This window comes from Clytia hemisphaerica, unplaced genomic scaffold (genome assembly GCF_902728285.1).
Source record: "Clytia hemisphaerica strain Z4C2 unplaced genomic scaffold, Clytia hemisphaerica genome assembly, whole genome shotgun sequence".
NCBI classification, from domain to species: Eukaryota; Metazoa; Cnidaria; class Hydrozoa; order Leptothecata; family Clytiidae; genus Clytia; species Clytia hemisphaerica.
Window position 1 is genome coordinate 107,394 of NW_027103744.1, and position 26,848 is coordinate 134,241.

General features: G+C 34.6%; 2 protein-coding genes across 2 annotated transcripts; both read left to right on the forward strand.

Moving 5' to 3' along the window:
• Positions 1 to 676: 676 nt before the first annotated feature.
• LOC136805286 (uncharacterized) lies at positions 677 to 6,045 on the forward strand. The gene is made up of 5 exons (XM_067061864.1): positions 677 to 735; positions 1,003 to 1,223; positions 1,379 to 1,865; positions 2,508 to 2,739; positions 3,119 to 6,045. The coding sequence occupies exons 2-5, from the start codon at positions 1,003 to 1,005 to the stop codon at positions 5,701 to 5,703; spliced, it is 3,525 nt and encodes a 1,174-aa protein (XP_066917965.1). The 5' UTR covers positions 677 to 735; the 3' UTR covers positions 5,704 to 6,045.
• A 4,140-nt stretch (positions 6,046 to 10,185) lies between these two features.
• On the forward strand, positions 10,186 to 26,431 carry LOC136805287 (coiled-coil domain-containing protein 62-like). The gene is made up of 23 exons (XM_067061865.1): positions 10,186 to 10,272; positions 13,220 to 13,352; positions 15,689 to 15,716; positions 16,040 to 16,107; positions 16,341 to 16,526; positions 16,771 to 16,853; positions 16,996 to 17,062; positions 17,336 to 17,372; positions 17,619 to 17,664; positions 18,154 to 18,211; positions 18,456 to 18,518; positions 18,695 to 18,796; positions 19,256 to 19,333; positions 20,956 to 21,049; positions 21,254 to 21,309; positions 21,718 to 21,763; positions 22,378 to 22,466; positions 23,105 to 23,169; positions 23,283 to 23,529; positions 23,837 to 23,867; positions 24,137 to 24,258; positions 25,007 to 25,132; positions 25,747 to 26,431. Exons 3-23 carry the CDS (start codon positions 15,701 to 15,703, stop codon positions 25,762 to 25,764), a joined length of 1,698 nt encoding a protein of 565 aa, XP_066917966.1. The 5' UTR covers positions 10,186 to 10,272; positions 13,220 to 13,352; positions 15,689 to 15,700; the 3' UTR covers positions 25,765 to 26,431.
• The last annotated feature ends 417 nt before the right edge of the window (positions 26,432 to 26,848 follow it).

The window sequence follows — 26,848 nt, forward strand, 5'->3', positions numbered from 1 at the left end:
CCAAAAAACGGGCTCCTCTACTTGTTAATTTTTCTATTTTTGAACCCCCAGACTTAAGTAGGAACTTAAATAGACCCCCTTGTTTATTGATTTTTGAAAATATTTTCAGCTGTCGAAAGAAGAGTCCCATATTTTGCCCTAAATAGTCAGCTTTTGCCTATAATTACCTTATTTTGGAGGTATTTAGAGGTACAATTTCCAACCTCCTAAGTTATTAAAACATTAAACAAGCATCTAAAAATTACCATTCAACAAAAAAACAATGACTTTAGGCTACAAACAATAATTTCCTTTTAGCATAAATTCCACTATCATGGCTTTGCTAACAAATCCCAGCATTACTTTGAATTTTTTGGGGTTTTAACCATAATTAGACCCGATTTTAGATAAATGAATTTTCAAGATTTCACTGTCTCTTGCTCAATAGAAGTTTAAACATAGTTTGCACCCCCCCCTTTTTAATAGGGGGGGATGCCAACTTTCTGGAGGGCCTTTGTAGGGGGGGTACCGAGATCTGCCGAAAAAACTAGGGGGGATGGGAATGTAGGGGGGGATTAAATAAAAAAGGGGGGGTTTGGAAATTTTGGTCAATTTTCTAATCAAACACACACATTTTAGATTAGATTTTAAAATGATCAAGATTAATGAAAAACGCTAGTTATATTCTGTCATTCAAATTCAGATGAAAATGATGGCCATGACAATACACGGAAAATAGAGCCTAAGCACCCAATAGTAAATATCATTTTTAGAGAAAAAGATTACGTTTTTCTCTTTTTCTAAATTTCTTTCTTTTTCTAAACTTATTTTTAGGTGTCAGAAATGTTTTTCATCTTAGATCTGCTTGGATATCTTTCCCCTGAGATTTGCAAGCAATAGCTTTAACCAATACATAGCCTGTTTGTTGTTTAGCTTACAATGAGTTTTTCGTTAATTTCAATAATTTTATGAAACTAATTTTTACATCATAATGTAATACTCAAGGTCCTTTTTATTTTTAAGATGGCAGAGTTAGCAGACATGTTGATTTCAATGAAGGATAAACCTGGGACATTTGCAACTGATGGTGTTTTGCAAAACTCACCTTTTCCTGGTCTCAATATTAAAGGAGTTGGTCCAATATGTTTACCTCTTTGTGATACTCAAGCCAAAAAGATAATCAGCGTTGCTAACCAAGCACCCTTTGGATTAGGAGAGAAAACCTTGGTAGATGAGACTGTCAGGTATGTCTATAAACAAGAATATTTGACAAAACCTACTTTTTCGACAAGATTTACCCAAACTTTTTTCTGAAATCAATGCTTTTCATTTAAAATTATTATAATAAAAGAATAATTACCTACCCTATTTTATCCAATTTTGTTTTAATTCATTTTAGAAAAAGTTGGGCCATCCAACCAGATAAAATTTTGTTGGAAAATCCCATTTTTCAATCAAAGCTGCAATCAGTGGTTTCAAAAGTGAAAGAGGACCTTGGCTGTGACAGCAATCACGTTAAAGCTGAAATCTACAAACTTCTTTTATATGAAGAAGATGGTCATTTTAAACCTCACCGAGATTCTGAAAAAGAAGATGGGATGTTTGCAACTTTGATCGTTCAACTACCATCTATATTCACAGGAAATGATTTGATTGTCAACCACAATGGTAAAACAAAAGTCGTAAAATTTGATCGCCAAGAATCACGCTATGAAATTATATATGCTGCTCATTATGCGGATTGCGAACATGAAATCACTCCATTGAAATGTGGTTATCGCATAGCACTTGTTTACAATTTGATTTGGACCTTCCCAAATAAGCCACCTCCTAGTATGCAAAGTAATGAAACGATAGCAAAGAAATTAACCATGTTGCTCAAAAAGGTAAAATCACCTTAATTACACTTTAAGTTTAGTAAGAAATCCTATTTCGTTTACACAATTATGTGTTTCCCTTTTCATGCAGAGTTTGCGTATCGGCCAACCTTTTTGGTGTTTTTTAAATCAATACAGTATTACCGAAAGCAACCGGTGTGTTCTGTGAAATTTCAATCTGTTCTGATTGGCTCAAAAAGTATCTGAAGTATGATAAAGGTCTCCTAGAAATTAGAACACGCTTGTATACTATATAAGAATTTGAAGATCATAACATGTAGTTTCCTAGTAGATAAAAACATACCACACATACAATTTCTTTGCCGGCTGCTTTTGTATTACATTGGGATTATTAAAATTTGATCAAGCAATGTGTTGAAAAACATCTTTATAATAGTTTTATGTCCCTTGTTAAAAATTTCGATGTTGTGTAAAAAAATGATTTCTTTGGTCACACTGAGGTATTATTGAGGTGAATTTAACATGCTTATTATTGGATGAAAATTCTTCATCTATTTGCACAAATCCTTTTTCATTTAAAATGTGTCCAAAATGAATTTGGAATGTTTGATGAAATATTGGATTTATTAAGGCTTTATTATTATATAATAAGATTTGTTGACAATATATTTAACATCATTCTAAAAATAGGTTGGTGACACACATGAGAATGTTTTTGGATGGCCCCTGGAGCACAGATACAGTAAAGCTTCCCTTACAAATGGACTAGCAGCTCTGAAAGGAAAAGACAGATATATTGGCTTGTCATTCAATTTAGCAAATAAAGCACTTTCAGAAGAAGAGAAGTTTTCGTTTTACATTTCTAAACTTTCTCGTGAAACTGTTGAGGGCGGTGACCATGATTGGCAAGGCTGTTTCGAAGGTCGGTTTCAAGTTTCACCTGTCTTATCTTTTTCCTTATAATTTGTTTTTATTAGAACATTTTTTTCAAAATGCCTACAGGCCAAACAAAATTAAATATAGATGTAATACAGTTAGGCTGCCTCAAGCTGAATTTAGGCTCTTATTGAGAAACAACTATTATAAGTCAAGTGAAACAAATATGTACTCTGTAACCCATAAAAAGGAAATTCAAAAGGATAAGAATCATATTGGCAGCTCTGTTGGAACGTATTTCGAATTTTGGGAAAGTACTTTTTGTGCAAAGGCCATTGTAGATTTCTAGATTTTCATTTTTGAAATTAGCCATAATTTTACCAATTTTATGTGATAATTCGATTTATTCATTATTTCTCAAACAGGAACCGGCGACCTCGATGAAGATGATACTTCCATTGAAAAGGCGTACGGTTTTGATGGCCAACAAATCGAATTCAAAAGTGTCAAATTTGATGTTGAGTCTGACCTTTTAGGTTTTGAAAAACAGTTTGATGGGGATGTTGAAAGTTTTTGGGGTGATCATGACAAAGAAGAAGTGGATGGTCCAACTGGAAATGAAGGATCCTCCTGTAATCGTTGGTATTCTACATACATCATATTGGCTGTACCAGAAAAACTTAAATTTGCATTAGTTTGCAACTCTGGTTTCAAGCAAGCTTTACGTCAAATAATGCAGGAATTTGAACAAAAGTTACCCAAATTGAAAGGGCACATGGTTACGTTTTTAGAAAAATTTTCAGCATCTTCCTTTACTGACAAAGATGACCCATACCAGAGATACAATAGTCATGGAAGAATGCAACAGAAAGGAGAGAAAAACATTGTCAAGGTGGTCAAAATATTGACCAAATTGGCAGATCCAAAATTGACATCATTATTTATATCAAAGGTCTTGGGGTCTCCCAGGTCATCATGGGGCTGCAGAAATGATAGTGAAATTTATGGTCTAATCCCCGAGTTGCCAATCCAATCATTTGCCACGCTTTTGTTGTCTGTTCCTTGGCAAGGGATTGAAAAAGCAGTTATCGAACTTATCTCGCGTTGTCCTACCGCTCAACTTTCCAAATGGCTTGATGTTTTTGCGCAAACTGATTTAACCGAAATTGCCGACAAAGTTATCGATGCAAGTTTCGGAAATGTTGTTTTATTGACTAGCAGAGAACACTTTCCATTATTTCAGAAAGCTTTCCAACTGATTCTTAACAACGAGAAACTGCATTCATCTTGTTGGGAGAAAGTCACTAAATCTGTTTCACTTATAAACAGTATTGAATTACTTGCATACCTATGTTCCAGCTTTCCTCCGAAAAGCTTTATTTTTGACTTTTTGTTTAATTCTATTATCGGTTATGTGAAGAATGCTACTGATTTGATTGATACAGATCGTTACTCTACCATATTATTGGAAGCAGTCAAACCAATTCTTAATGATACAAGTTTCAAAGATAAACTTTCGTTACTGTGTAGCCAGATCACTGCCAAGCAATGTTTCCCTATTATTGGAAAGATTTTGAGTCACGTCGAGTTGTTCACAAACAAAGAAACATTTAACTTGTTTCTGCTAACATTTATGAAGCAGTTTTCTTCAATCAGCTTGGAAGCATCACATATACCTGATATTGTCAACATTGCCAAAGTTTTGTACAGTCAAAACACATCCTCTGATATGGAACAGCGCAAACTTTTCATCGCCACCTGTCAGAAAATAAACAATCCTGATATATTATGTGTTGTTATTACAGAACTATCAACAGTTTTTCACAAAGCAGAATTTTCTTTCACCTTGTCGCATTTAATCAAATCACTTCTTATATTACTGCAGACACAACCATTCGGAAACACAGATGCCATGGTAGCATTGCTACTTCTGATGTTCAATAAAGAGGAGGAAAAAATGCTCGAGGAGTTTGTTTCCAATAAATTCATTGTCAATTCTGCTGAAATCCTTGGCAAAGTTTTGCTAACTCTTTGCTCGGACCAAAACAAGGAGAACTATGGATTGTTGAAAATAAACAAAAGTTTCCAAAATGTTTTAAGGTATTACATCAATCACTGCACTATCATGAAGCCTGATTCTCAATGCTTCTCGACAGTTCTTATTTTCCTCTTTAAAAATGAAAAATGGTCGCTTGCTTCAGAGCTTCTTCCAACACTACTGGAGATTGATTTCATCAAAGAAGATTTCAAAAGTTGTTTTGAGTCAGTTATCAAAATCAAGTCAAAAAATACTTCAAATTACATCAAACTTTTAAACGTCTGCATAGATTCATTGGATTATTTTCTCGGTGCAAGAAAGTCAGTATCAAGCAATAACTACAAACTGATTCTCGAATTTACCAAGAAACTTGCAAAAAGTGGTAACAAAGAACTTTCAGAAAAACTCTCGAATCTCAATCAATTGAAATGTAATGACATTGATAACATGTTCAGCAATACACCATCAATTTTAAAACAACTTTTGGATGACTTGAAAACAAAGCATGAAAATACGATAACGTATCAACTTCTTACATCAACGCGAGCCAGGCATCTTCAAAACGTTCAAGCAGCTGGACCACCGCTTTTAGATTGGAGCCAACCCAATGCTGTTATCCAGGGTCAACCTGACGTTCAACACTTCCTTAGAAGTAACCAAGAAACATTTATCTACAAAATTTTCAAAAGTGTTTTTGATGCCAGAAACTGGGTTTCACGCTATAGTGGAAAGAAGCCGTCTGATGGTTATAATTTTCAAACTGAAATTAAAGGCACTGGAAAAAATACCAAAGTTATTCTTCAAAAAAATAGAGAAGATTATGATTTCAAGTTGAGAATGTATAGTGCGTTGATGGCAGAGCTAAAAGTATTAAATGTCAAACTGCAAGCTCTTTCAAATAAACGACCATCAGCGGAGCAGTCAAACCTTTCGGGTGTCTCTCAGAAGGTTCAAGTCATCCAGATTGATTGAATCTTTAAATGGATTTTAATAGTTCTGTTTTTAAGTATTCTTTTTTTAATTTTAAATTTCTGAACCATTTCTGAACTTTCCAACGCAACCGTTTTTCAGAGGTACCATATTGTTATATCTGAATTTTATCGGAGTGATTGTACCTGAATTATTTTGATAAATCTAAACTTGACAGGCTTTTTACCTACCAAATAGAAAACAGTTACTGTATATAGGATCCTTCTTAGACACAGATCCATGGACTTGGAATAGATTTTTACATCTGCTGGTTTAAAATTCATTTTCAACCTCCACGTTAACAGATTTCAAGGATATCTTAGCACATTTTGTTTTATTATTTTTCAGTATCATTTTTCTTCACTTTTACACGCAGCGTCTCTAATAGTACCCGGGGGGGGGGGCACTCAAGGTAAATGACCTACCAGACGTTCGGCCCTTAAGGGTAGGTTTTTCATAGTTCAGCTAGTGCACTGTAAGGGTAGGAAATTACAAAACTGCACTGAACTGCACTGTAAGGGTAGGAAATTGTGATAAAAGGCCAATTTTTTGGTAAAATTGGCACAAAATTGGTCAATTTTGGAGGAAAAATTCCACATTTTCTTGGAAAATTGCAAAAAATTTTTCGCCCTTACGGGCGAGAAATTTTGAAAAAGTGCACTGTAAGGGTATCATTTTTCGTGGCAATTCACTACACTGTAAGGGTCCGATTTTAGAAGCCAAATTTTGGGCCGAACGTATGGTCGTTTTCAGATCGAGTGCCCCCCCCCGGGAATAGTACCATCAAAAGTTTTTTTGTTCACTGCTCAGTCTAGTATTAATTATTACTTAGATCTTTCTAGGCTTGAAGATTAACTCCTATATTTTTCTACAAGTCCTTTAGATTTATTTTGTTTTGATAACATTCCATTCCTGAATACCATTTCAACAAGCATAAAATCACTACTTATAATTCTTATTTTATTAAAACTTTACTGATATCTTTGTTTCTGCTGAGTATTACTTGGAGTACGACTTTTATCTTTTTTTAGGCTAATTTATTGATCTTGCTAAAAATTATTGATTTTTGGTCAATTTAGACCAGGAGGTCTAATTGACGTAATCTAAAAAATCACCCAATTTTCGTTATCTACTTTTAACGATCTTTTGAGGAGAATAATTGAACTTTATTTTTGTAAATCTTTCAAAAATCTTGTTTGCATGGTTTTGTACTGAAAAGGCCAATATAAACTGCCCCTTCTGTTTTTTTTTTGTGGTTCTTGGACCGATAAGGAAACTCCGTGGTAAATTTCAGTCACATAATTTATATCAAGTTAAGGGTGGTTTTGAGCCAATTCGTCCCTAATTTTAGTCACTAGTCACTTTTAGGGCCGACTAAGTTTTGGCCGATAAGGTATTTGATTTGGTTGGTTGATAACCAATAATGAAACAAATTCGCAATCGACTTCAGTACGTACAGATCAACGACAAGAAGTCATCCATTCTCACAGTTACTAATGGCGTCCCCCAAGGAAGCATACTTGGACCCATTCTCTTCAACATTTACGTGTACGACATGGCAACAAAAACCACCGCAAAATGTGTTCAATATGCTGATGACACGACCATATATCGCCACACCAAACCAAACGAGCTTGAAAATTGCGTCACTGAAATGAACTCTGATATTAGCGTAATTGAGAAATGGTCGCTGGATTCGAACTTGATATTTAACGCCAGAAAAACTAAATCGATGCTCTTTACCACATCTCAAATGGCAAGGAGGCATAATTTTGAATTCGAAATCAAGTCAAATAACGAAAATGTGATTGAGCGTGTTCCCCTATTCAAGCTGTTAGGAATCATCTTCACCGAAAACCTAACATGGAATGAACATGTCAAAAAAATCGTCACTAAAGCATATGGCACGCTGAAGAGTCTATCCCTCATCAAACGATATTTACCATACCGTGTACGACGCCAATTGGCAGAATCTCTTGTATTGAGTAAAATAGACTATGGTAATACCGTAATTCACAACGCACCACAATATCTATTCAACCAATTACAACGAGTCCAAAATGCCACAGCTAGCTTCGTCCGGAAGAGCTACTCTCGCAAGTCTGACGTAATAGATATGAAATGGCTACCTGTCAAAGAACGGACCGAATACAGTTCGGCTAAACTTGCGTGGAAATCAGTGAATATGAATGACTGGCCCAAATTCCTCCCTATGGAGAAATATGTGCAAGCCAAGACTCGAACGGATGTAATTGGTGGAACTAAATTGCGTGAAACCTGTAATGTTAGTGGTTCCTTTGAATCTGAAGCTTCTAAAATGTTTAATGAACTACCTGTTAACTGTCGTGACTCAGAAACTTACAAAGCCTTTTGTCAAGAAACAAAAAAATATTTTTTCGACAAAGCCCTAGCTAGGAGCTTGCAGTAGTACCTCTTCTACCAACTGTAGTCCCTGCGTTGCTACTCGCTATTTCCTAGCTGGTGCTTTCTATGTTATATTATTTCTTATACCTAGTTTTAGTCTAATTCTCGATTTGATTCACGCGCCATTTTAGTTTTAAATTAATTCTGACTTCAATTCTTCTAATATCCCTACTCGTAGCCTTGGTTCCCTAGTCTCCATTCTGATTTTTAGATTCAGCCCATCTGTTTTTAGGTTTACTTAGTCTGTATTTTCTTCAGTGCATATATATGACTTTATTATATTCTAGTTCTATGAATTTTTTTTTTTTTTTTCCATTTGATGTTTAATTATTTTAGATAGTAATTTAGATAGTTGATAGCTCACTTATTTATGTCAAATACTAGTCGTGTTTTGCAAGGTCCAGTACACTTTTACACAGCGGTGTTGCAATCTATGCAAGTTTTACTCATTCTATTCTTACGCTCTGTCGTGATTCTATCTTCTGAGTTCTTAGATCTATTTTGTCGCTTACTTTACCTCTAGCCACCAATAGTACTTGAACCTTAGTCTAGTCTAGCTTATAACATTATGTTAGTATTTTTTTTTAATATATTCGTTAATTTTTTATAATAGCACACATTGCGATGGCCTCAGCTAGCATACTCAGATACTCGGATTTGTTTAGGTTTTAGTCTAGCTCTATCACTATTCACATTTTACCCCTTATACTACTTAATCCTAATCATTTTATTCGTCATACTAGCCCACCGCTTCGTCCCTATCTGCTTGTCCGCATACGGCCCCAATTTTTCTTCAGTATACTACCAGGTTATTTTTAATTTTTTTTCTAGACATTGCACATATATTATATACAGAATTTTCAGGTGAAGAGCCAAATGTAAATTTTGGAAATGCCAGAAATATATCATTATTATTATTATTATTATTATTATTAAATTTGTTACTTTTTTTTTAAAGAACCACATTTGAAGTAATAAAAATGACGCTTTCTTTAGTAAAAGTAACGACCAATCAAATCAGCTAGCGCTATCAGTAAGCGCCAAAAAGCTGATGATATGCAGGGGAACGAGGTTGACATATCGCCAGATTTCGAAAAATATGCCGCGCGGAGTCAAAGAAAGTGCTAGATTCAATTCGTCATTTTGAATGCGGCGCAAATCTTAAAGCTTCACTTTTTCTTGCTTGAGAAAAGGTCTCTTGCCCCTTCGGGCCTTTAAATTAAACTCAGGGTTAACCCCCGCCGGGCATGAAGACGTGTCGCTGTTCAGTGTTCCATATTTTAGGCTCTGAAAGATATGTTTGAGAGTAGGGTCCTAAATTTACTAATTTTCAACATTTATCCTTGATACCTGACAGGGTCGTCTTTTGGTTATTTTGGCCTATTTTCAGGGCTGAAATTAGGAAAGTTTTTAACTTTTTTATCTACTACATACATTTCGTCATTTTTGCCACTTATCAGGGCGGGTAAAAATGGAAAATTTTATTCGATTTTCTTTCCAACAGGGTTAGAGGTCCCAAATTTACCAAACATTCATATCTGACAGAGGGTCCACTTTTCAAACTCCAGCAGCACGTCCCCTCGGCCGTCAACGTCATGTCAACCGTCGGTCAAGGTCAGTGCCCCTGGTGGTTAATTCCGGATTATTCCAGGTATGCTGTATGGTACTCTTAGGTTCCAAATAAACGGCCCCCCCCCCGCTTGTTAATTTTTCGAAAATTTTCCAACCCCCCCCCCCCCCCGGACCTTATTAGGACCCCCTCGTTTATTAATAATCTCGAAGAATATTTTCAGCTGGCAAAGAGAAGGCCCCTTATTTTGCTCTAAATAGCCTGATTTTAGCCTATTTTTACCTTATTTTTGGGTTTCAGAAGTACAATTTCCAACACCGCCGGCAACTAGCCCCCCCCCCCCGTTTATTAAAATCTAGAAAATTTTCGAACCCCCCCCCCCCCCGTTTATTCGAACCCCCCAAGGGTGTAGTTGAACCCAACATGCGTGGGCGGCCGCCAATCCGCCATCGGAATATCAGAAAAACTGAAAACCGAAAACACGGCGGCGGGCGAATTCAAGATGGTAACCTTCGAAATGTAAACAAGTCAGGAAAAAGAGCAATCTCATTTTTTGGACCATCTCATTTTTTCGTATGGTAAGAAAGCTAAAATTTTATTCACTTCAGTTTGCTTATTTCTTAAACTGTGGAAATGTATTATTCCGTGCACATGTTGGATAATTACTTTTAGAGGGCCACACGTTTTAGAATCTTCCTTACAATCTAGTTTTTATATTTATAAAAACTAGATATTGGTATTGCTGACACGTGTGGAAAGGAATGTCAGCGTGACTGATCCTTTTGTTTCGATAATAACAACAAAGCGGGAACTAATTTTCTTCTCGTTTCTTTCTTTCCTTTTTCTTTCTTATAAGTTCACGCTTTCCCTCGCACTCTCCAAGCGTGGTTAGCTCAAAGCTATAAGCAAAAAGCTCGTACCCAAAAATTTTAAAAATGTCAAAAAATGAAGGTCTTCAAATCTCTCTAAAACCTATTTTTATGGGAATCTATGGTATTTTGTAGCAAAAAGCAAAAAAAAATAGAGCTTAAGCTCGCTTTAGAAATTTTTTATCGCATTTTTTAGGTTTTTGTAAAATCGCAGGCCAAAATAGGAGAAAAAATCATCAAGTTTTGCATTTTCTTCTCATTGACTTCATTTTTAACCCCTACTTTTAACCATTTTTGAAATCTACATAAAATTTCCGACAATTTGATATATAACATGCATATGTTCCCGAAAAATCAACATAGGCTAAATCTGAGCCTGCTGCTACGGTACTGAAAAAACTGCTTTGGAATGATGTCCTTATTACAGGGTTTTTTTTTCAGGTATAGATTCAAAAAACTTACCAAAAGGCCTCTTTTGCAAGCTGAGTCAACTTTCTATAGGACTTGGACTGGTTAATCTATGATTTGAGGCTTTCAAATCCATTTTTTCACTGACTAGTACTAGGTCAGAGTTTTTGTCACGCCGTGACGGAAAATTTTCAATAGCCTGTAAAAATCTATGAGAGTGGAATCAGGCCTTAATTTTCTCCATGAAACATCAACCATATAGTGTTAATCAGAAACCTAAAATAGAAATTCAAGAATCAACCCACAAGATTTTCTGTAGCCCTTTTTAGTTTTTGTCACGCCGTGACGGAAAATTTGGGCCTATGTCAAAATTCCCCTATCTTTTCGTCAATTGTACTTGAATTGAGATTTCTTTGCTTGAAAATTCTTCAAATAGGTAGAGTATATCAGAATATGCAAAAAATAGAGTCAAAAATGCAGAATTACAATGAACTAGAGGTCCTGCAAGGTGGATTGTCTCATTTTTGATCAAAATGTTTCGTAGACTAATTTTGGAAAAACCCGGGTTTTTTTTAGGATTTAGCTCATGTTTTAACTTTCTAAGTTTATTTTTCTCATTCTAGTATGTATTTCTGACAACTTTACATTAAAATTATAATATTTCTTACAAATTCAGGAAAATAATTACATATTTCTCATTTATGATTTTTAGCGTTTCATCACTTTTTTGGCCAAAAATGGGTCATTTTTAGGCCGAAATCCAAAAAAAACAGAATATTAACTTGAAAATAACCCTATCATGTTATATATCAGTGGAAGCGGAATTTTGAGTAGATTTTGAATATCCAAGTTTCATGTCCTGAAAAAGAACTCAACTCAAATCATTATGCTTTAACAGCTAAAAATAGACATGGGTACGAGCTTTTTGCTTATGGCTTCAAGCGGTTAGAGCGTCTGTCTCAGTCTGTCTCATAAGCATGGGTTTCTGAGTTCGATCCCAATAGATGTCCAATTTTCCAATTCTTGATTTTGTTAAGTTTGCCTGGAATTCTGAGCTAACCACGCTTGAGAGTGTGAGGGGAAGCGTTAACTTATAAGAATAAAAAAGGAAAGAAAGAAACGAGAAGAAAATTAGTTCCTGCTTTGATGTTAGGCGGCCATCGAAAAATTGTTCTATTCGCGTCACCACGGGTTGGTGTAATTCAAGATGCACGATCTAACGATTTACGATGCACTATTCGCGATCCGTGCATAAAATATGTTAATTCATGCGTAATTATGCTAATCATGATAAAATATTTAGGCCATTTTTACAAACTTTCATTCGCTGAAGCTCAATTATTTTTAAAAACATCATTGATGTAAGATTATACAAATTATATTTAAAAAAGCTTTTAGTGCGTTTTCATAGATTAAAAGAAAGTGAAAGCCACGTGCATTCACCTTCTGTACTCTCTCTCTTTTTCATAATTTGAATAAATCTAGGGGAATTGTTTACCTGAAGAAAATTCTTTTTCATAATAGAGCACCCGTTTTTTGCTTCGTACATTATGGTCCGCAAAACATATTGTTCTACAATATATTCTTCTATTTACTTTAAGATAGAAATTCCTATATATTCGATTAATGATTGTTAAAACTGAGAGCAAAAATATTTCTTGTGCATTGTTTATTACTTTCACTAAGTTCTTTCTATTGTAAGATTATGTAATTTTTTTTCATAATTTTACGGTCGTAATTATTCGTAGTTCCATTGCTCTTACTTATTTCTTTTTGGATAAATTTACTGTGGTAAACAAAAGTGATAAAAGATTATGCCATTGTTTTAGAATTATGTTATATAATTCAAGTTTTATGATAATTATTAGGAATAATCAGCATATTTTATGCATGGATCGCACATCGCGAATCGTAAATCGTTAGATCGTGCATCTTGAATTACACCAACCCCGTCACCACCCGCCCCCGGATTTACTGGTGTGATTAAAAAAAAAACGGAAATTTTTTCGACCACCTTTCCGCCCGCATGCATTTTTAACACCCGTTGCGACGCGAACATAGCATTTTTTCGATGGTCGCCTTATTATCGAAACAAAAGGATCAGTCACGCCGACATTCCTTTCCACACATCAGCAATCTAGTTTTTATAAATATAAAAACTAGATTGTAAGGAAGATTCTAAAAAAGAATAGCTGTTTTCTTAAACGACTACACGTTTATTATGATTTAGTTTTTTACTGTTTTTTAGCATTGCTGCCCCTGACCCCCACGCCCTACGTCAATTTGACGTTAGTCATATCGTGAGAAACATCATCACAAAACATAAAACATATTCTGACATTATTGCGACTGGGCTGACTCTTGAGATTTATGTTTTGAAGGTGAGTCGGTCGTCAGGCGACGCGACCAGAGAACATATGTGTCGCTGCAAGCAATTTAGAGTACATTCAAGATCGGCCAGGATCGGCCAAGTAATTCTACGGCCCAAATCTGCCAGGTCCGGTTCGGATCGGCCAAGTCTGGTCTGGATCGGCCAATAACGGCCAGGTCCGGTTTTGTTAAGTTACAAACCTGAAAACAAAAACAGTGATGTTTGGCCAATGTAAGACCGGTCTAGGCCGATATGCTCCGGTCCAGAACGTTTTACGGAAGCCGAAATACTGATTATAAGCAAAATTGTTTTCAAACAGTTTTTTCGTCGTAAATGACATACTCCCCTGTATTTCATAACCTTGACTCACTCGCTCTTATGAATCCATTTAGAAAAGATTATTAGAAATCCTCCTTAGAATAGAATTGCACTGTGTCCCTTCATTAGTTTATTTAGACATCCCTGTTTCATTTACATATATCTCCCCTGTTAACTTGCATGTCAATATTTTTCTTCGTATTTCATACACAGCTAGTAAAGTAACACTAAAACCAAAAGGAACAATTGGTTGCCTTTTCCTTTGCTGATATTCCAATAATACAGTTATCTTGATAATTTATAATCTTAATTTCTAGCTCATGAAAAATTATTCTCGTAACGGTTTTCACTCTGGTGAAAACATAAAAATAAAAATACTTCCACCTTCTTGCTTCTGTTGTGGTACTTTTCCTTTTGCTTTTGTTTAAGAGTCAGAGACTTTTCAAAACATTTGAACGTTCTCTGGAGTTCATTCGAACACTTAACAATAAGATTTGAAAGTTTTTAGGCACTCGAAATTGTAAACAAAAAAATACCGTCATACGAAAAAGATTTGCTTGTTTGTTTTCAGACCGGACTTGGCCAAGTTTGGCTGATTTGGACCGGTCTAGATCGGCCTTTGTTTAGAGAAAAGATTAAGAAACATGGCTTAGCTAAGATCGGCCTAGATTGGCCCAGATCGGTCAACATCGGCCAAATTCGTTATTCGGCCAGGAACGGTCTAGACCGGTCCATATCGGCCAAAAGTTTGGCTTTTTAAGGATCGGCCCATTTTCAATGTGCTCCAAATCACATGCAGGGACACATATTATATATTATTGTCGCCTTATTCAAGACAAGAATGAAACATCTACAAACATAGCTGTCAACTTCAACTTCCTAATGTTTTATTACAGTATCGTGAAGTCGGGTAACTTGCATCAGTGGAGGGAAACTTGCATAGCCATCGAATAACTGACCAATCAAAGCAGCAAAATTTCAAAACAAAGGAACTACGCAGTTTCTCTCGCAGTTCTACTCTACCATTTTTGTTTTGATTTAAACTTTGTATTTTAATGACCAGACAGGTCTTTCATTTGAGGGCTATGCATGTTTGCCTCCACTGATGCAAGTTACCCGATCTCACGGTATACTGTCAACTGCTCTAACTTGGGACGATTGGTCGAAGCATGGGACTGTTGATATTCTGGTCTGTATTTTCACTTACTGTTAAATCTCTTTGACAACAAATTTGTTTATTATATTTTCACCAAGTTTATCAATCATATTTTCTGTCATAACATCACGATAACTTTCACTGCTAGCGCGCCCTTTTAACTTTTTTGTTTTAATTCAAAATGACTGGACGCCGATTGGTGAATTACAGAACGCCCGTCGCCTACCTGCTTATTGTCTGATGGGATTAACAAATAACGAGTGTGTAACTTGCCGCGTGAGTGACGTCAAACGCTCCATCGTTTTGCCACTAATTTGTTCTTAACTTTGTTCAAGACACTACGGAACAACTTTCATATTTTGATTTAAAAGCCTACTTGGGGTGCTAAAGAGAAATCGTGTATTTTTTAATACGCTGTTCATTGACTCAAATCAAATGACTTTGGAGGTTCGGTGAAATGGTGGTCAAATTATCGTCCCATGTTTTGTAAGTTCAGATAGTCCCAAGTTAGAGCAGTTGACGGTAATTATTCAGTATCTCTGCTGATTTCTTGACTCTCAGCAATAGTATTTTGCCTGAGCTGTGTTGTTTGACAAAATTTCCAATCAATTATGACTGCCTTTTAAAATTGTCAATCAAACAAATAACAAAACAAATGATAAAGGCTATAGTAAAACTGTAACAATTGTTAAACAATTTTAGGAAAGCCATGGTATGAAAGTCCATTCACTTTAAGTATGCACTCTTTTTTGTTATCATACGGAAACCATGTCAGCATAATCAAGAGTAATTCCCTAATTTTTAAATACTGTCAATGAATAATTAGTATTTTTTGTTTACCTTTACTATAGTCGTTTTTCTTCTTTTAGTAGACAAATAAAAGAATGGAGCAAATTGAAGGTAAGTTTTATAAAGAATGAAGAAAAATCCCTTACCTTTGGACTTCTGCCAGACTTGACTGTATCTCTAGTTATTTTCCTTCTTTTAAGAAGTTCATAAACAGAGCATACTATGTGGTTGATAATTTGGACTATGCTATGAGTTAACATTTTAAAGATATTTTGAAAACTTTTATTTACTTTCAACAGCTTTTACTCAAAATTGAACCTTAGGTAAACCCTACTGCTGCAGTTTTCATCTCCGACCTTTAATCATTCTTGCATTAGAGAATGCAAAAGCTCAAGGACTAGACTGTTTAAAGAATCTATTTATTTCTTTTTCAGGAAAAGATTCAGAATCTAAATTGGGAGTCCTTTCACCAAATTTTCAAAGTACACCATTGGTTAAAAAGGTAGACTTTTGATTATCAAAAAGCTTTATTTATATAGCGTTTACTTAGTATTACAGCCTTGTTACATACATTTTCCATTAAAAATGGTTCTTTAAAGATAAACAATTCTTTGTATTGCAAAGTTTTTAAACAATAAATCCATCATCATACTGCAATTGTATTTTCATGTTGTTGATCACAATGATCCATTTATATAATTCATATTCATAAAACTTGATCATCCTTTCTTTTAGGACTATGGTATGAAAGGAATCTCTCCGAGAAGTCTGTATCAAAGCTCAAATTCAACTTACGGGATAGGAGCAAATAGAATGGATACCAAACTTTCAAACTCGAATGGAAAATCTCCAGTGTTCAGTCCAAGTTTTTCAAATGGCACCCCAAATTCTTATAGAAAGTCAATATCCCCAGGAACTAAGGTTGACTGTTTTTCTTATATTCTTACACTGCAGCTCAGTTTTTTACTTTACTTGCCTCAATTTGGTAAATGTTTCTTTGTACTTTATCCTATCAGTATTAACTCGCTGATGAAGTGATGACATTACTCGCTGATGCTGATGAAGTCACGAAAGATGACGAAAATTTCTACTTAAGCAGTCACTTCTATCAGTATTATGATGATGATGATTTTGATTGCTGACCAAAGTTTCATTTGAATTTCAGCTCAGTGATGTTGATTCTAGTACTGTTTTACGCCAAAGACATGAATTGCAATTAATGATAGCAGAATTGAAAGACAGGGACAGGTTTGAAATTTTGAAACTTTTCAGGTTTTTCTGTTTCAGCCCCCAACCAGCCTTTGATCATTTGATCATTTGACAGTTAAAACTTGTATTAAAAAAAACGAGAAATTCGATCTCCGTAGCTCAATCCTATTTTATTTTTTAGGGAGCTGAATGAGCTTGTATCTTCACACCATCAACAATTAGTTGCATGGGAACTCGATCGACAAAGGGTAACTAATACACACTGATAGATTTTTACAAAACTTTCTAAAAATTTAGTAGTAAGTAAGAAAGTCTGCAGCAGTCTTTGGTTTGTTGACCAGGAAAGGGATGAAACCCAAATTCTTGCACTGTAGCTGTTTTCTCTTTCCATTGCACTATGGCCACTAAAAGCCCAACTTTTCTTTTTTTTCACTTACCAGTATTTTAGAGGGATAATATTGAGAATGTTAGATGCTTCACATTTTTACTTTTTTGTGAGAAACATTTTTGCATTTTTTTAGCTGATTACAGTTGAAAAGCAAATGTCTAAATTCAAATGTATGTTATTTTCTAACTTCTCTATTTTGTTTTTTGAAGAGCGCCATCTTTCTTATTTTCCTTCTCAAGCTTGTCAAAACTTACATTTTATTGTGCTTTAATGATAATGTGTTCCAATTCTACCTGGGTTGGATTAGTATATAGAGAGACAACAAATTTGACTATTATAAAACTTTTTATGACTTTAAAAGATAATAGTATTCTGAGGAATTGGAAGCTTACCGATAAATTACTTATTTTTCATAGCTGAACTAAAGAAACGACACAGTCAATGCAAAATATTGAAAGATAGGTTTGTGTAACTATTCAGTATATTACAATATAAATTCAATCTTAGGACCAAGATTTTAGATGTCAAAAGTCTAATTATTAATTTAATGGCAAGGAGAGAAATACTCTTTTTTTGCACAAACAGGCCCGTCATTATTTAATATCATGCTATTATCTATTATAAAAACTTTCCTTTTCCCTCATATTATAACATTACATTGTTTGAGTAAGGCAGTGAACTCTTACTCTCGCGTACCTAATAGCCGCCCCCCCCCCCCCGCTAATTAATTTTTCGAAAATTTTCCACCCAGGACATGCTTATTCCAACCCCCCCCCCGCTTATTGATTTTTGGGAAATTTTTATTCCTATCCCCCCGGCTATTAGGTACTCGAGAGTAATTAAACAATGGTTTCAAACCACCGGGTTTGTTTCTAACTTTATGTATTAACTTACAATCAGTTGTGCTGACATAATATCTGAAACACGGTAATCAATATTTCACCATTTCAGATTAAAAGAAGTTGAAGGGCAGTATTCAATTAAAACAACAGAGCTTGAAAGTACACAGGTAAATGATTTCATTATAAATGCAAACATTTGCAAAATCCAACAGACTCTACTTTCCTGGTAGCTTAATTTTCTTCACCAGCACCTGAATAATGTAAATCCATTTTTCTGAAAATATCAATATTAACAATCATATCTTGATATCTCGATTACCTATAGTTTCCCTTTTACTATATATCTGAAGCCTTGAGCGCTATAAAGTAAATTTAAGATGTCATATGATATTTCTTTCATTAAACTCATAGAAACATTTGCATCAAGTGTCACAGAAAGCGAGTGATAATGAAATCGAAGTGGAGGAATATAGGGTATGTTTGAGAGCATTTTTGTTTTTATTTTCGAGTTCCTTTTTAATTAATATATAATGGGTGTTTTATAGACTATTTCCTGTATCATAATGGCACCAAACACAACAAATTTAGTTCCTTTCTAAATAGAAAGAGCATCATAAGTTCATTTTCAGTTTTATTTTGTCCTTTTCCAGGCCACTAACGTAACATTGAAGGAGACTGTTACTGAACTGACAAAGTCATTAGCTGAATCGCAATCAAGACAACAAGAAATCGCGACAATATTAAGACTCAAAGTAAGATTTTGTCATCTTTTTCATAGTATCACTCATTTTCGTTTGATTGGTTTTAAGGTTGTTTTGAATCTTATGTTTGCAAGATAAATTTCACAAACTTTTAGGAATTTGGTGAATCATGGGTTAATTTGAGACAATCTTAATGTTTTCAGAATGCTTTCAGGTGCCCAAAACATTTTTCCCTTACCCATTAGGACCTTTTTGGGAGTATCCTCAATTCGCTGTTACTGTAAATCAAAAGAAAGTTCCTTTTTTTTTGCTCTAGCAAATCGTATTCTCCAACTTCTCGGGAAATTTAAGACCCACCGTTCATATTGTATTTCACCTTGTAGTGCACTCTTGAAGCATCGCTTTACCTTCAGCACATTTTGAATTTCAAGGGTTTTTTATATCCTGTTTAATTTGGTTGTCACACTTATTATTACGCAATTAGGAGTTTTGTTTTTCTTCATGTTTTAGGATAAAGACATTGAAGATGCAAACTCGAGGATAGGAGAACTCACTGAGAAACTACAAACGTCTAATAAAGATTTAAAGGTAGAGTAAGGAATAGAATAGGAAGGTGGGAATCACTGATTGAAAAAGTTGTTTTCCGCTCTGACCACTAAGCAAAGGAACAAGTTTAAATCAATTCCTTATGTCGGAATTATAAGTGGGATGTCGACATTACTTACCGTAATCGGTTGATTTCAGGGGGATAGTTAAGCAAAAAAAGGTATAGTGGTGCCCACTGTTAAGGGTAACTTCACTCATCTAGTCTAATCCATTATTTAGTGAAAATCTATAGAATAAGTAAAAGAAATTGGGACATGTTTGTAATTTCAGTCCTATTTAGGGTCCAAAAATATTTGGAAAAAATCCAATTAGTTCTGGTCGATTCCCTTGTTCATGCTATTCATTTTTCCCTATGACAAAAATGTAACTTTCTCATGCAGAATGCTCGAGAACAAGCATTGCTGTTATCGCAGTTACATAAAGTAATAAAGCTTTTAAACGTATTTTGACACGGTAGACGCGTTGACGGTTCATAAGCATGCAAAGATTCTAAGGAAATAGAATTTTTTTTAAATATATTTTTCCTTAATCAATTTGCATACAATATCTGGAAAAAGTTATAAATATCTCCCAATTTCTTTTAGGTTCTAGTTAGGTTAACTTCATTTATCTCGTCGAATCCTTTATTTGAGAAAATCTATAAAAAAAGTAAAAGAAATTGTGAGATATTTGTAATTTCAGTCCTATTAAGAGTCTAAGAATATTTGGAAAAAATCCAATCAGTTCTGGTCGATTCCCTTGTTCATGGTATTCATTTTTTCATATGATGAAAATGTAACTTTCTCATGCAGAATGCCCTAGAACACGCATTGCTGTTATCGCAGTTACATAAAGTAATAAAGTTTTAAACGCATTTTGACAACGGTTGACGGTTGATAAGCATGCAAAGATTGGAAGGAAATAAAGTTATTTAAATACGATTTTTCCTTAATCAATTTGCATATAATAATACACCCCCTTCTCGCAGACCCACTGGGAACCCTTCCCACTCGAAATATCGTCCCGGTGGGGAATTATCCTTATTTCTAGCGGAGGGAGGGGAGGGACTATTATTAATGTTTGGTAGTATTTTGTAGTATATGTTCGTAGTGTACCTTGTGTTTATGTTTTAATAAAGAAAGAAAAAAATTATCCTCCAATTTTTGTCCCCACTGATAATAATCAAATAAACCAACAATCCACTGCAAAATGTTATGCTATTTTCGAATCCCCACTGAATTTTCTGACTTTAAAACAAAAGAATTGAAACCCCCAGCCATAAAAAATATGGGTATATCAATTCCTATCGAGTTTCAGTCCGTTATTTTTATCCCCAATGGCTGAAAAAATCGCATGGGGCTGTGAGAAGGGGGTGTAATAATCAAATAATTTCCTCTTGTTTAGAAAGTAACATATTTTATTGAAATATTTTTCTACGCTTACATTCATAAAGGGATAAAGACAACCGTCGAAATGTCGCTTACACAACTGTGTTTTTAATTTAGAGATTATATTGTCTTGATTTATGTTTTGAGAATAATTAATGATTTTTAACGTGAATTTTTGTGTTCTATTTTTTTCCTTTTTTCGAACACGCTGCATACTAGATAAATTTTTTTATATAGAAATCAAAACAATTCGAAAATCAATCAAAAAGCCATATTGAGAAACTAACACAAGAAAAAACTTCACTGAAATCACAACTTGAGAAACTAGAAGGTAATAATTCGAAATGTATACCTTTTAGTCTTTTGCGATGTTTCTCATTTTACATGTTTTAAAAATCGGTAAATTTCTATCAAGAAAAATGAGGTAAAAAGTTTATACCGGTATACAAGTTATTATAATTCAAGAAGTTGAAAAAAGATGGCAAGAAACACACCCTTAAAGCGAATGGACTATACTATTATTGTTCAAATTTAGAAGCAGTTATCAAACAAAATTCAACGAATGACGAATCTATGGAAGAATTCAATAATGTAATTATGTTCTTTTTACTTGGTAAATATTATCTCTGGAAAGTGATTGAGGAACACAGCAAATTCCTAGGCGAAATATTGTGGTATTGCCCCATAAAATTCACGATACCTCGAACCCAGGGGGATCTCGATTGGACTCTTGTAGTGTAGAGAAAATTTAATCAAATTTAAGTAAATGTGGGCGGAAATTCGACCATTACGCGCCATTTTCTTGATTTTTTTGTCCATTTTAGGGCATAAATTTAAAAATTCTGCCCAGAAAAACGTTTTTCTCACTTTTTACACCCTACAGTGCACTTTCCATTACCTTCGACCCTCACAGTGAACTTTGGAAAGTCTGAAAAACGTACCGTTTTAAAAATCCTTTTTCGTATAAAATGTTTTTATTTCTTATAATTTTTTTTCCAGATGAAACAAGAAATGGTTGTTGTACAAAAAGAATTACTTTTAGCAGGTGACTTTGATATTCTTCACTTATCCAATAATCAAAGGATAAACAAAGTACAAAGTTCAGGAAAATACGGTTTGGAAAGTTTTGCAGTAGCTATTTTTCTGCTGATTACTTTAATGGGATAAACTTTCGCGGGGATTAAATTTCGCGGGTGGCACTATTGGGTGGCATTATTTTCACGATTCTGTGACTTTTACTGTCAAATCATGCATGTTGGTTGCTGAAGTACACATTATTAGCGCTTCTTTGATGCAAGTAACCATTCAAATAGTATTTATTTGACATATTTTGAGTTTGTTTAGAAATATTTCGCGGATGAGGCCCTTCCAAATTTCCATTGGGACTTAATTTAATCCTCGCGAAAGTTTATCCCATTAAAGTAATGTTTTACGTTTTTAAGTGTTTAGTACATAAATCAAAATTTCTGTGATATATGACATAATATACCTTTACACCAACCCTTGGGAAATAACAAATCTGCAAAAATCGGCTCTCTTCGCGAAACTCTGTAGAAATAGCCAATTTCATTCACTGCGCAGCAAAGATTATTTCCCCAAAAGTTCATTCCCACAAAAACTAGCTCCTACGAAAGTTAATAAGTTTCCCTTGATTTTTAGGTGAACGAGAAAAGCGGAAAGATAGCTTACTACAACTGTCGCGTTCAAAACAAGAGAGAACTGAAATGGAATTAAAACAAGTTCGAAAGGTACTGACCTTGAAATTTATTTACTCTCGGGTACCTAATAGCCAGGGGGGCCCGCTAATTAATTTTTGGAAAATTTTCCACCCAGGACATTCTTATTCCAACGCCCCCGCTTATTGATTTTTGGGAAATTTTTTTTTGAAAGTTCCCTCTTTTGCCCTAATTCTGCTGTATCAGCCTCCTTTTCGAACATTTTCCACCCAGGACATTTTTATTCCAAACCCCCCCCCGCTTATTAATTTTGAGATTTTTTCCAACCCCCCTGCTTATTCCAAACCCCCCGGCTATTAGGTACCCGAGAGTAATATAAATACCAGAGAAGACATACCTTACTGTATTTAATGATTTTTGTCATTTTAGGTAGGCCAAAGTTTTTAGATTTTTAACGTAACTTTTGATTGACTGAACCGATTTTAAAGTTTTATATACCAAATTTTAAGTTAAGCTATACCCTCTACAGAATAAAACGGGAATCAGCAAAAAATCTGTAAACGTAAGTTCACAATATCTTGACAAACCTGTATACTTTATACTTGTATACCAGTCAATGTTCTACCAAAAATGGTGAGAAATAAATAAGGAGAAATGGTATCAGAACTGGAAGAGTTAAGAACTCTTTAAACCTTTTTGTATCATTTCAGCTATATGAAAGTTTGCAACGGGATCACGTGGTCATGAAACAAAATATGTATAAACAGGACGACGAGTAAGATAGTTTTCTCATTAATAATCCATTAATATAAAATGAATCTTAAAACAAAGTTATGATAAGACAATTTTTCGCAACCATTTTATTTCACTCTCGTTTTTTTCCCGTAGGCTAAGTATGATCACTTTTTCTGAACTTGACGATAAGTGTATGGACGTCTTTGATAAAATGGAATTGATGGAATCGGCTGCCGTCAAATTAATACACAGATCATCATCTGTTGAAGACGAAGTGGTGGATGACGGGATTGATTTGAAACATTCCGATGAAACGCTGTCAACTAATGCTGGCCATGTATTGCCAAGTGGTAGCCATCGTGTGTTGCCGAAACCGAACCTTGAAGGTCACTTTCAAAAGGTTATTTTTTTTCAAATTCTAGTTCTACGATTTTAGCTCTAAATTATATTTTGTTGAAAAAACTAATTTACTGATCGGATAAAAATTAGTTCCCTAAAACTTACTGTAAGCTGGTATATTACCTATTTTAATTTCGTCACTCTTCTTTATATGATATGAAAAATAGAAAAAGTTAGAAAAGATAGAATCACTGATTGAAAATAGCCGATAAGTAAGAAAATATGGTCTGAGTCTGATTTCTCCCCTTTCGAAAGGGTGGTCGAACTAGACGACGCTAGCTAACGATACTCAAATGATCTTTTTATAGATGGACATCAATAAAGCGACAAAGCAAACAGGTAATATTATTTTTGCCAGTTTTTCATTAGTCAAATAGTTTAATTTATGACAAAAACGAGTTCATTTTGTGTCATTGTGCCCTTTTATTTCTCATTTTTTTGATTTACGGAGGAACTCTTACAAGGAATAAATCGACTTTTGTGCTTTTTAACTCTTTTTAGAGACTTTCAGGGAACAAAAAGGAACACCATCATTCCCAAAGATCTAGTAACGTTGGAATTAAAGTGAGAACAACCCCTGTGTAATTATCAATGTTTCTTACTTTCAGACAATAGTTTCACGACGTATACAACAGAAGACTTAGGAGAAATGACGACTTCAGAATTGAAAGGGCAAGACCAGTCATCGTTCACTCTCCTCATGGAGCGAAAGGATAGTGGTAATGTGCAGGTAAGCCTAATGAGACGCTTTTCACACGCTCAGATTTTAGGTTATGAGTTCAAACGGCTTTGACTTTTATTTTGTAGTTCATAAATGTTTCAAGACTTGTGCTCGTTGTTTTTGACAATCAAAGGATGTTTCAAAGTTTTTTCTTCAAAATTTTTCAACATCCTGTTAAATGTGGATAATCTTGGCTAATTTTCATTAATTTTCGAGTCACGAAAAACTTTGATTCTTTTATCTGAAAAACGTTGATTCTTTTATCTGAAAAACGTTGATTCTGTTTTAAAATTGAACTACTCAATCGGCGCTTTTTAAACTGATCCTTTGCTTACACCGGTTCCTTTTACGCCTGTCTTGTCCGCCACTCCGCTACTGTCTAAGTTTGAGCCTGCTCCAGCAAGGAACGTTCATATAAACGCCAAAACCTGTGAAACAATCACTGAGCAAACTTCAGGAAAGTCTTAAAAAACACTCCATTGATATGCGAATGGCTATAATTACATGTTTTTCTTTTCATAAGCATAACGTTTATAAACATACTAAGACCTGGATTTGCTGAAAAATAAAGCATATCATTAGCTTAGCAATGAGCTTTGGTCATTGAACAAATTTTGGTCATTGGGAGAACAGAATTGCGGGATTCCTAATTTTCCAAGAGATTGAGCCTTTGGTCATGTGGACGACGATATATAGAAGAAATTCCTTCATCACTTGATGATCGTCAACAATATTTTTTAATAACTTTCTTACATAGGATGAGGAGATGTCACCGACAGCACGTTTACAGCATTTGTTGACAGAATCACGAAAGATGGTCAAAACATTAGAAGAATCTCCAGATCTATCATCTATCCATTCGTCACCAAATAACCTGTTCCTGGTAAATATCTACAACTCTAATGCCACTATCTACCACTTATTAGGACACTTTACTTTTGAAACAATTTCTCAGCACCCATCATTAATTAAAAATCTTTGATTATTCTTCTCGAAAATATCTTCCCAATGGTTTACAACTTTTTAATATAACTTGGAAAATGCAAAAGCAGTAGTAAAATGAATTGTCAAAATAATTTTTCGCATTAATAGGGGAGGACCCATTAAATTGGAAAAACAACGGTAAAAGAAATTTCCACTCTGTATTAGATCTAGGTTAATGTAGCTTAAACCAAATACACGTTTTTTTTTTTTAAGAAACATGAGGCTCAGAATGCCTAAAAACTAAGAAACATCTAAGAAACATGTTGAGGCTGAGAATGAGAAAATAACATTTTTTAATTAGGTTTTTTTAAGAACCTTCAAATCCAGCCTTTCATAAGGCTGATTATGTCAAAAAGTTTAGAAACATGTAAGAAACATTTAAGACTCAAAAGGCCGATTTCTTAAGAAACATTGAGGCTGCTTGGTAGAACTAGTTTCTTAAAAAAAAAAAAAACGTGTATCCTTTTTCGGTGAAGAGCTGATATGTTTGTAGAACCGTGTTTTTGTTTATAGGATAATAAAGAGATTTAAGAGAAGGAAAAGGAGAGGAAATTCATAGTTCAGAACGTTCAAACGACAACCTGACTCGGGATCGACTTTCGCATGAAATGGGATGAGCCTACAAGACGACAGTTGACGCTCTCTAATTCGATTTTCAAGGGGAATTGGATCTTCATTGAATAAGGGAGCGTATCGAATGGTAGAGCGTTTTTTATGAGAGTTTTCTTGTTGACGGTGACTTTCAATATTATCGAATAACGGAGCGTATCGAATATAGTCGCGCGGCTGAGGTCGAAAACCGTTTCATTTCGTGATACATCTTTTAGATTCCAAAAAAAACAACGGAAACTCGCGAATTAGTATGTGTAGATTACAAAATCAAAAAGTTTCCACGATATTATCGTGCAAGTAACGAGTAATTGGCGATTTTTTGCGTTTCCAGGCAAAATTGCAAGGCCTGGAAATTCATGATTTTTGGGGGGTCTTCAAATTAAAAAAAGACCTATATAACATGATGGAGCTCTTCAAACTGTGCAAAAAAGTGTATTACACCAAAGTCCCAACTTCTCTAGATCAAAATTTATTGGCCTATTTGTGGTAAAAAACTGATGGAAAACAGGGAATTTCCCCACAATCTGCATTAATTTATGCAAAATTAAACACCTTTTTGACCACAAATAGGCCCATAACTTTTGATCTAGAGAAGTTGGGACTTTGGTTTTATACACTTTTTTGCTCAGTTTGAAGAGCTCTATCATGTGATATAGGTCTTTTTTTAATTTGAAGACCCTCCAAAAATCATGAATTTCCAGGCCTTGCAATTTTGCCTGGGAACGCAAAAAATCGCCATTTACTCGTTACTTGCACGATAATATCGTGGAAACTTTTTGATTTTGGAATCTACATATACTAATTCGAGAGTTTCCATCGAAAAAGTGGAATCTAAGAGGTGTATCACGAAAATCATTTTCTAGCCACTTTTTTCGACCTCAGCCGCGCGACTAATAGTAGAATGTCGAATTTGAGAGCATCAACTGTAACTCAGGATATATATTTTTCTGAATCAAAAGTGAATTTTTAAATATTTTACAATAGGAAGTTTAGATTATTTTAT

What these genes read in the sequence shown, in the direction of transcription:
- LOC136805286 (XM_067061864.1), top strand. Translation starts at nt 1,003, where the DNA reads ATGGCAGAGTTAGCAGACATGTTGATTTCAATGAAGGATAAACCTGGG. An exon ending in TAACCATGTTGCTCAAAAAG is followed by an intron (nt 1,866 to 2,507) that starts GTAAAATCACCT and finishes TTCTAAAAATAG; the next exon opens with GTTGGTGACACACATGAGAA. An exon ending in TTGGCAAGGCTGTTTCGAAG is followed by an intron (nt 2,740 to 3,118) that starts GTCGGTTTCAAG and finishes TTTCTCAAACAG; the next exon opens with GAACCGGCGACCTCGATGAA.
- LOC136805287 (XM_067061865.1), top strand. An exon ending in TGCAAAATATTGAAAGATAG is followed by an intron (nt 17,665 to 18,153) that starts GTTTGTGTAACT and finishes TCACCATTTCAG; the next exon opens with ATTAAAAGAAGTTGAAGGGC. An exon ending in CGTCTAATAAAGATTTAAAG is followed by an intron (nt 19,334 to 20,955) that starts GTAGAGTAAGGA and finishes TTTTTTATATAG; the next exon opens with AAATCAAAACAATTCGAAAA.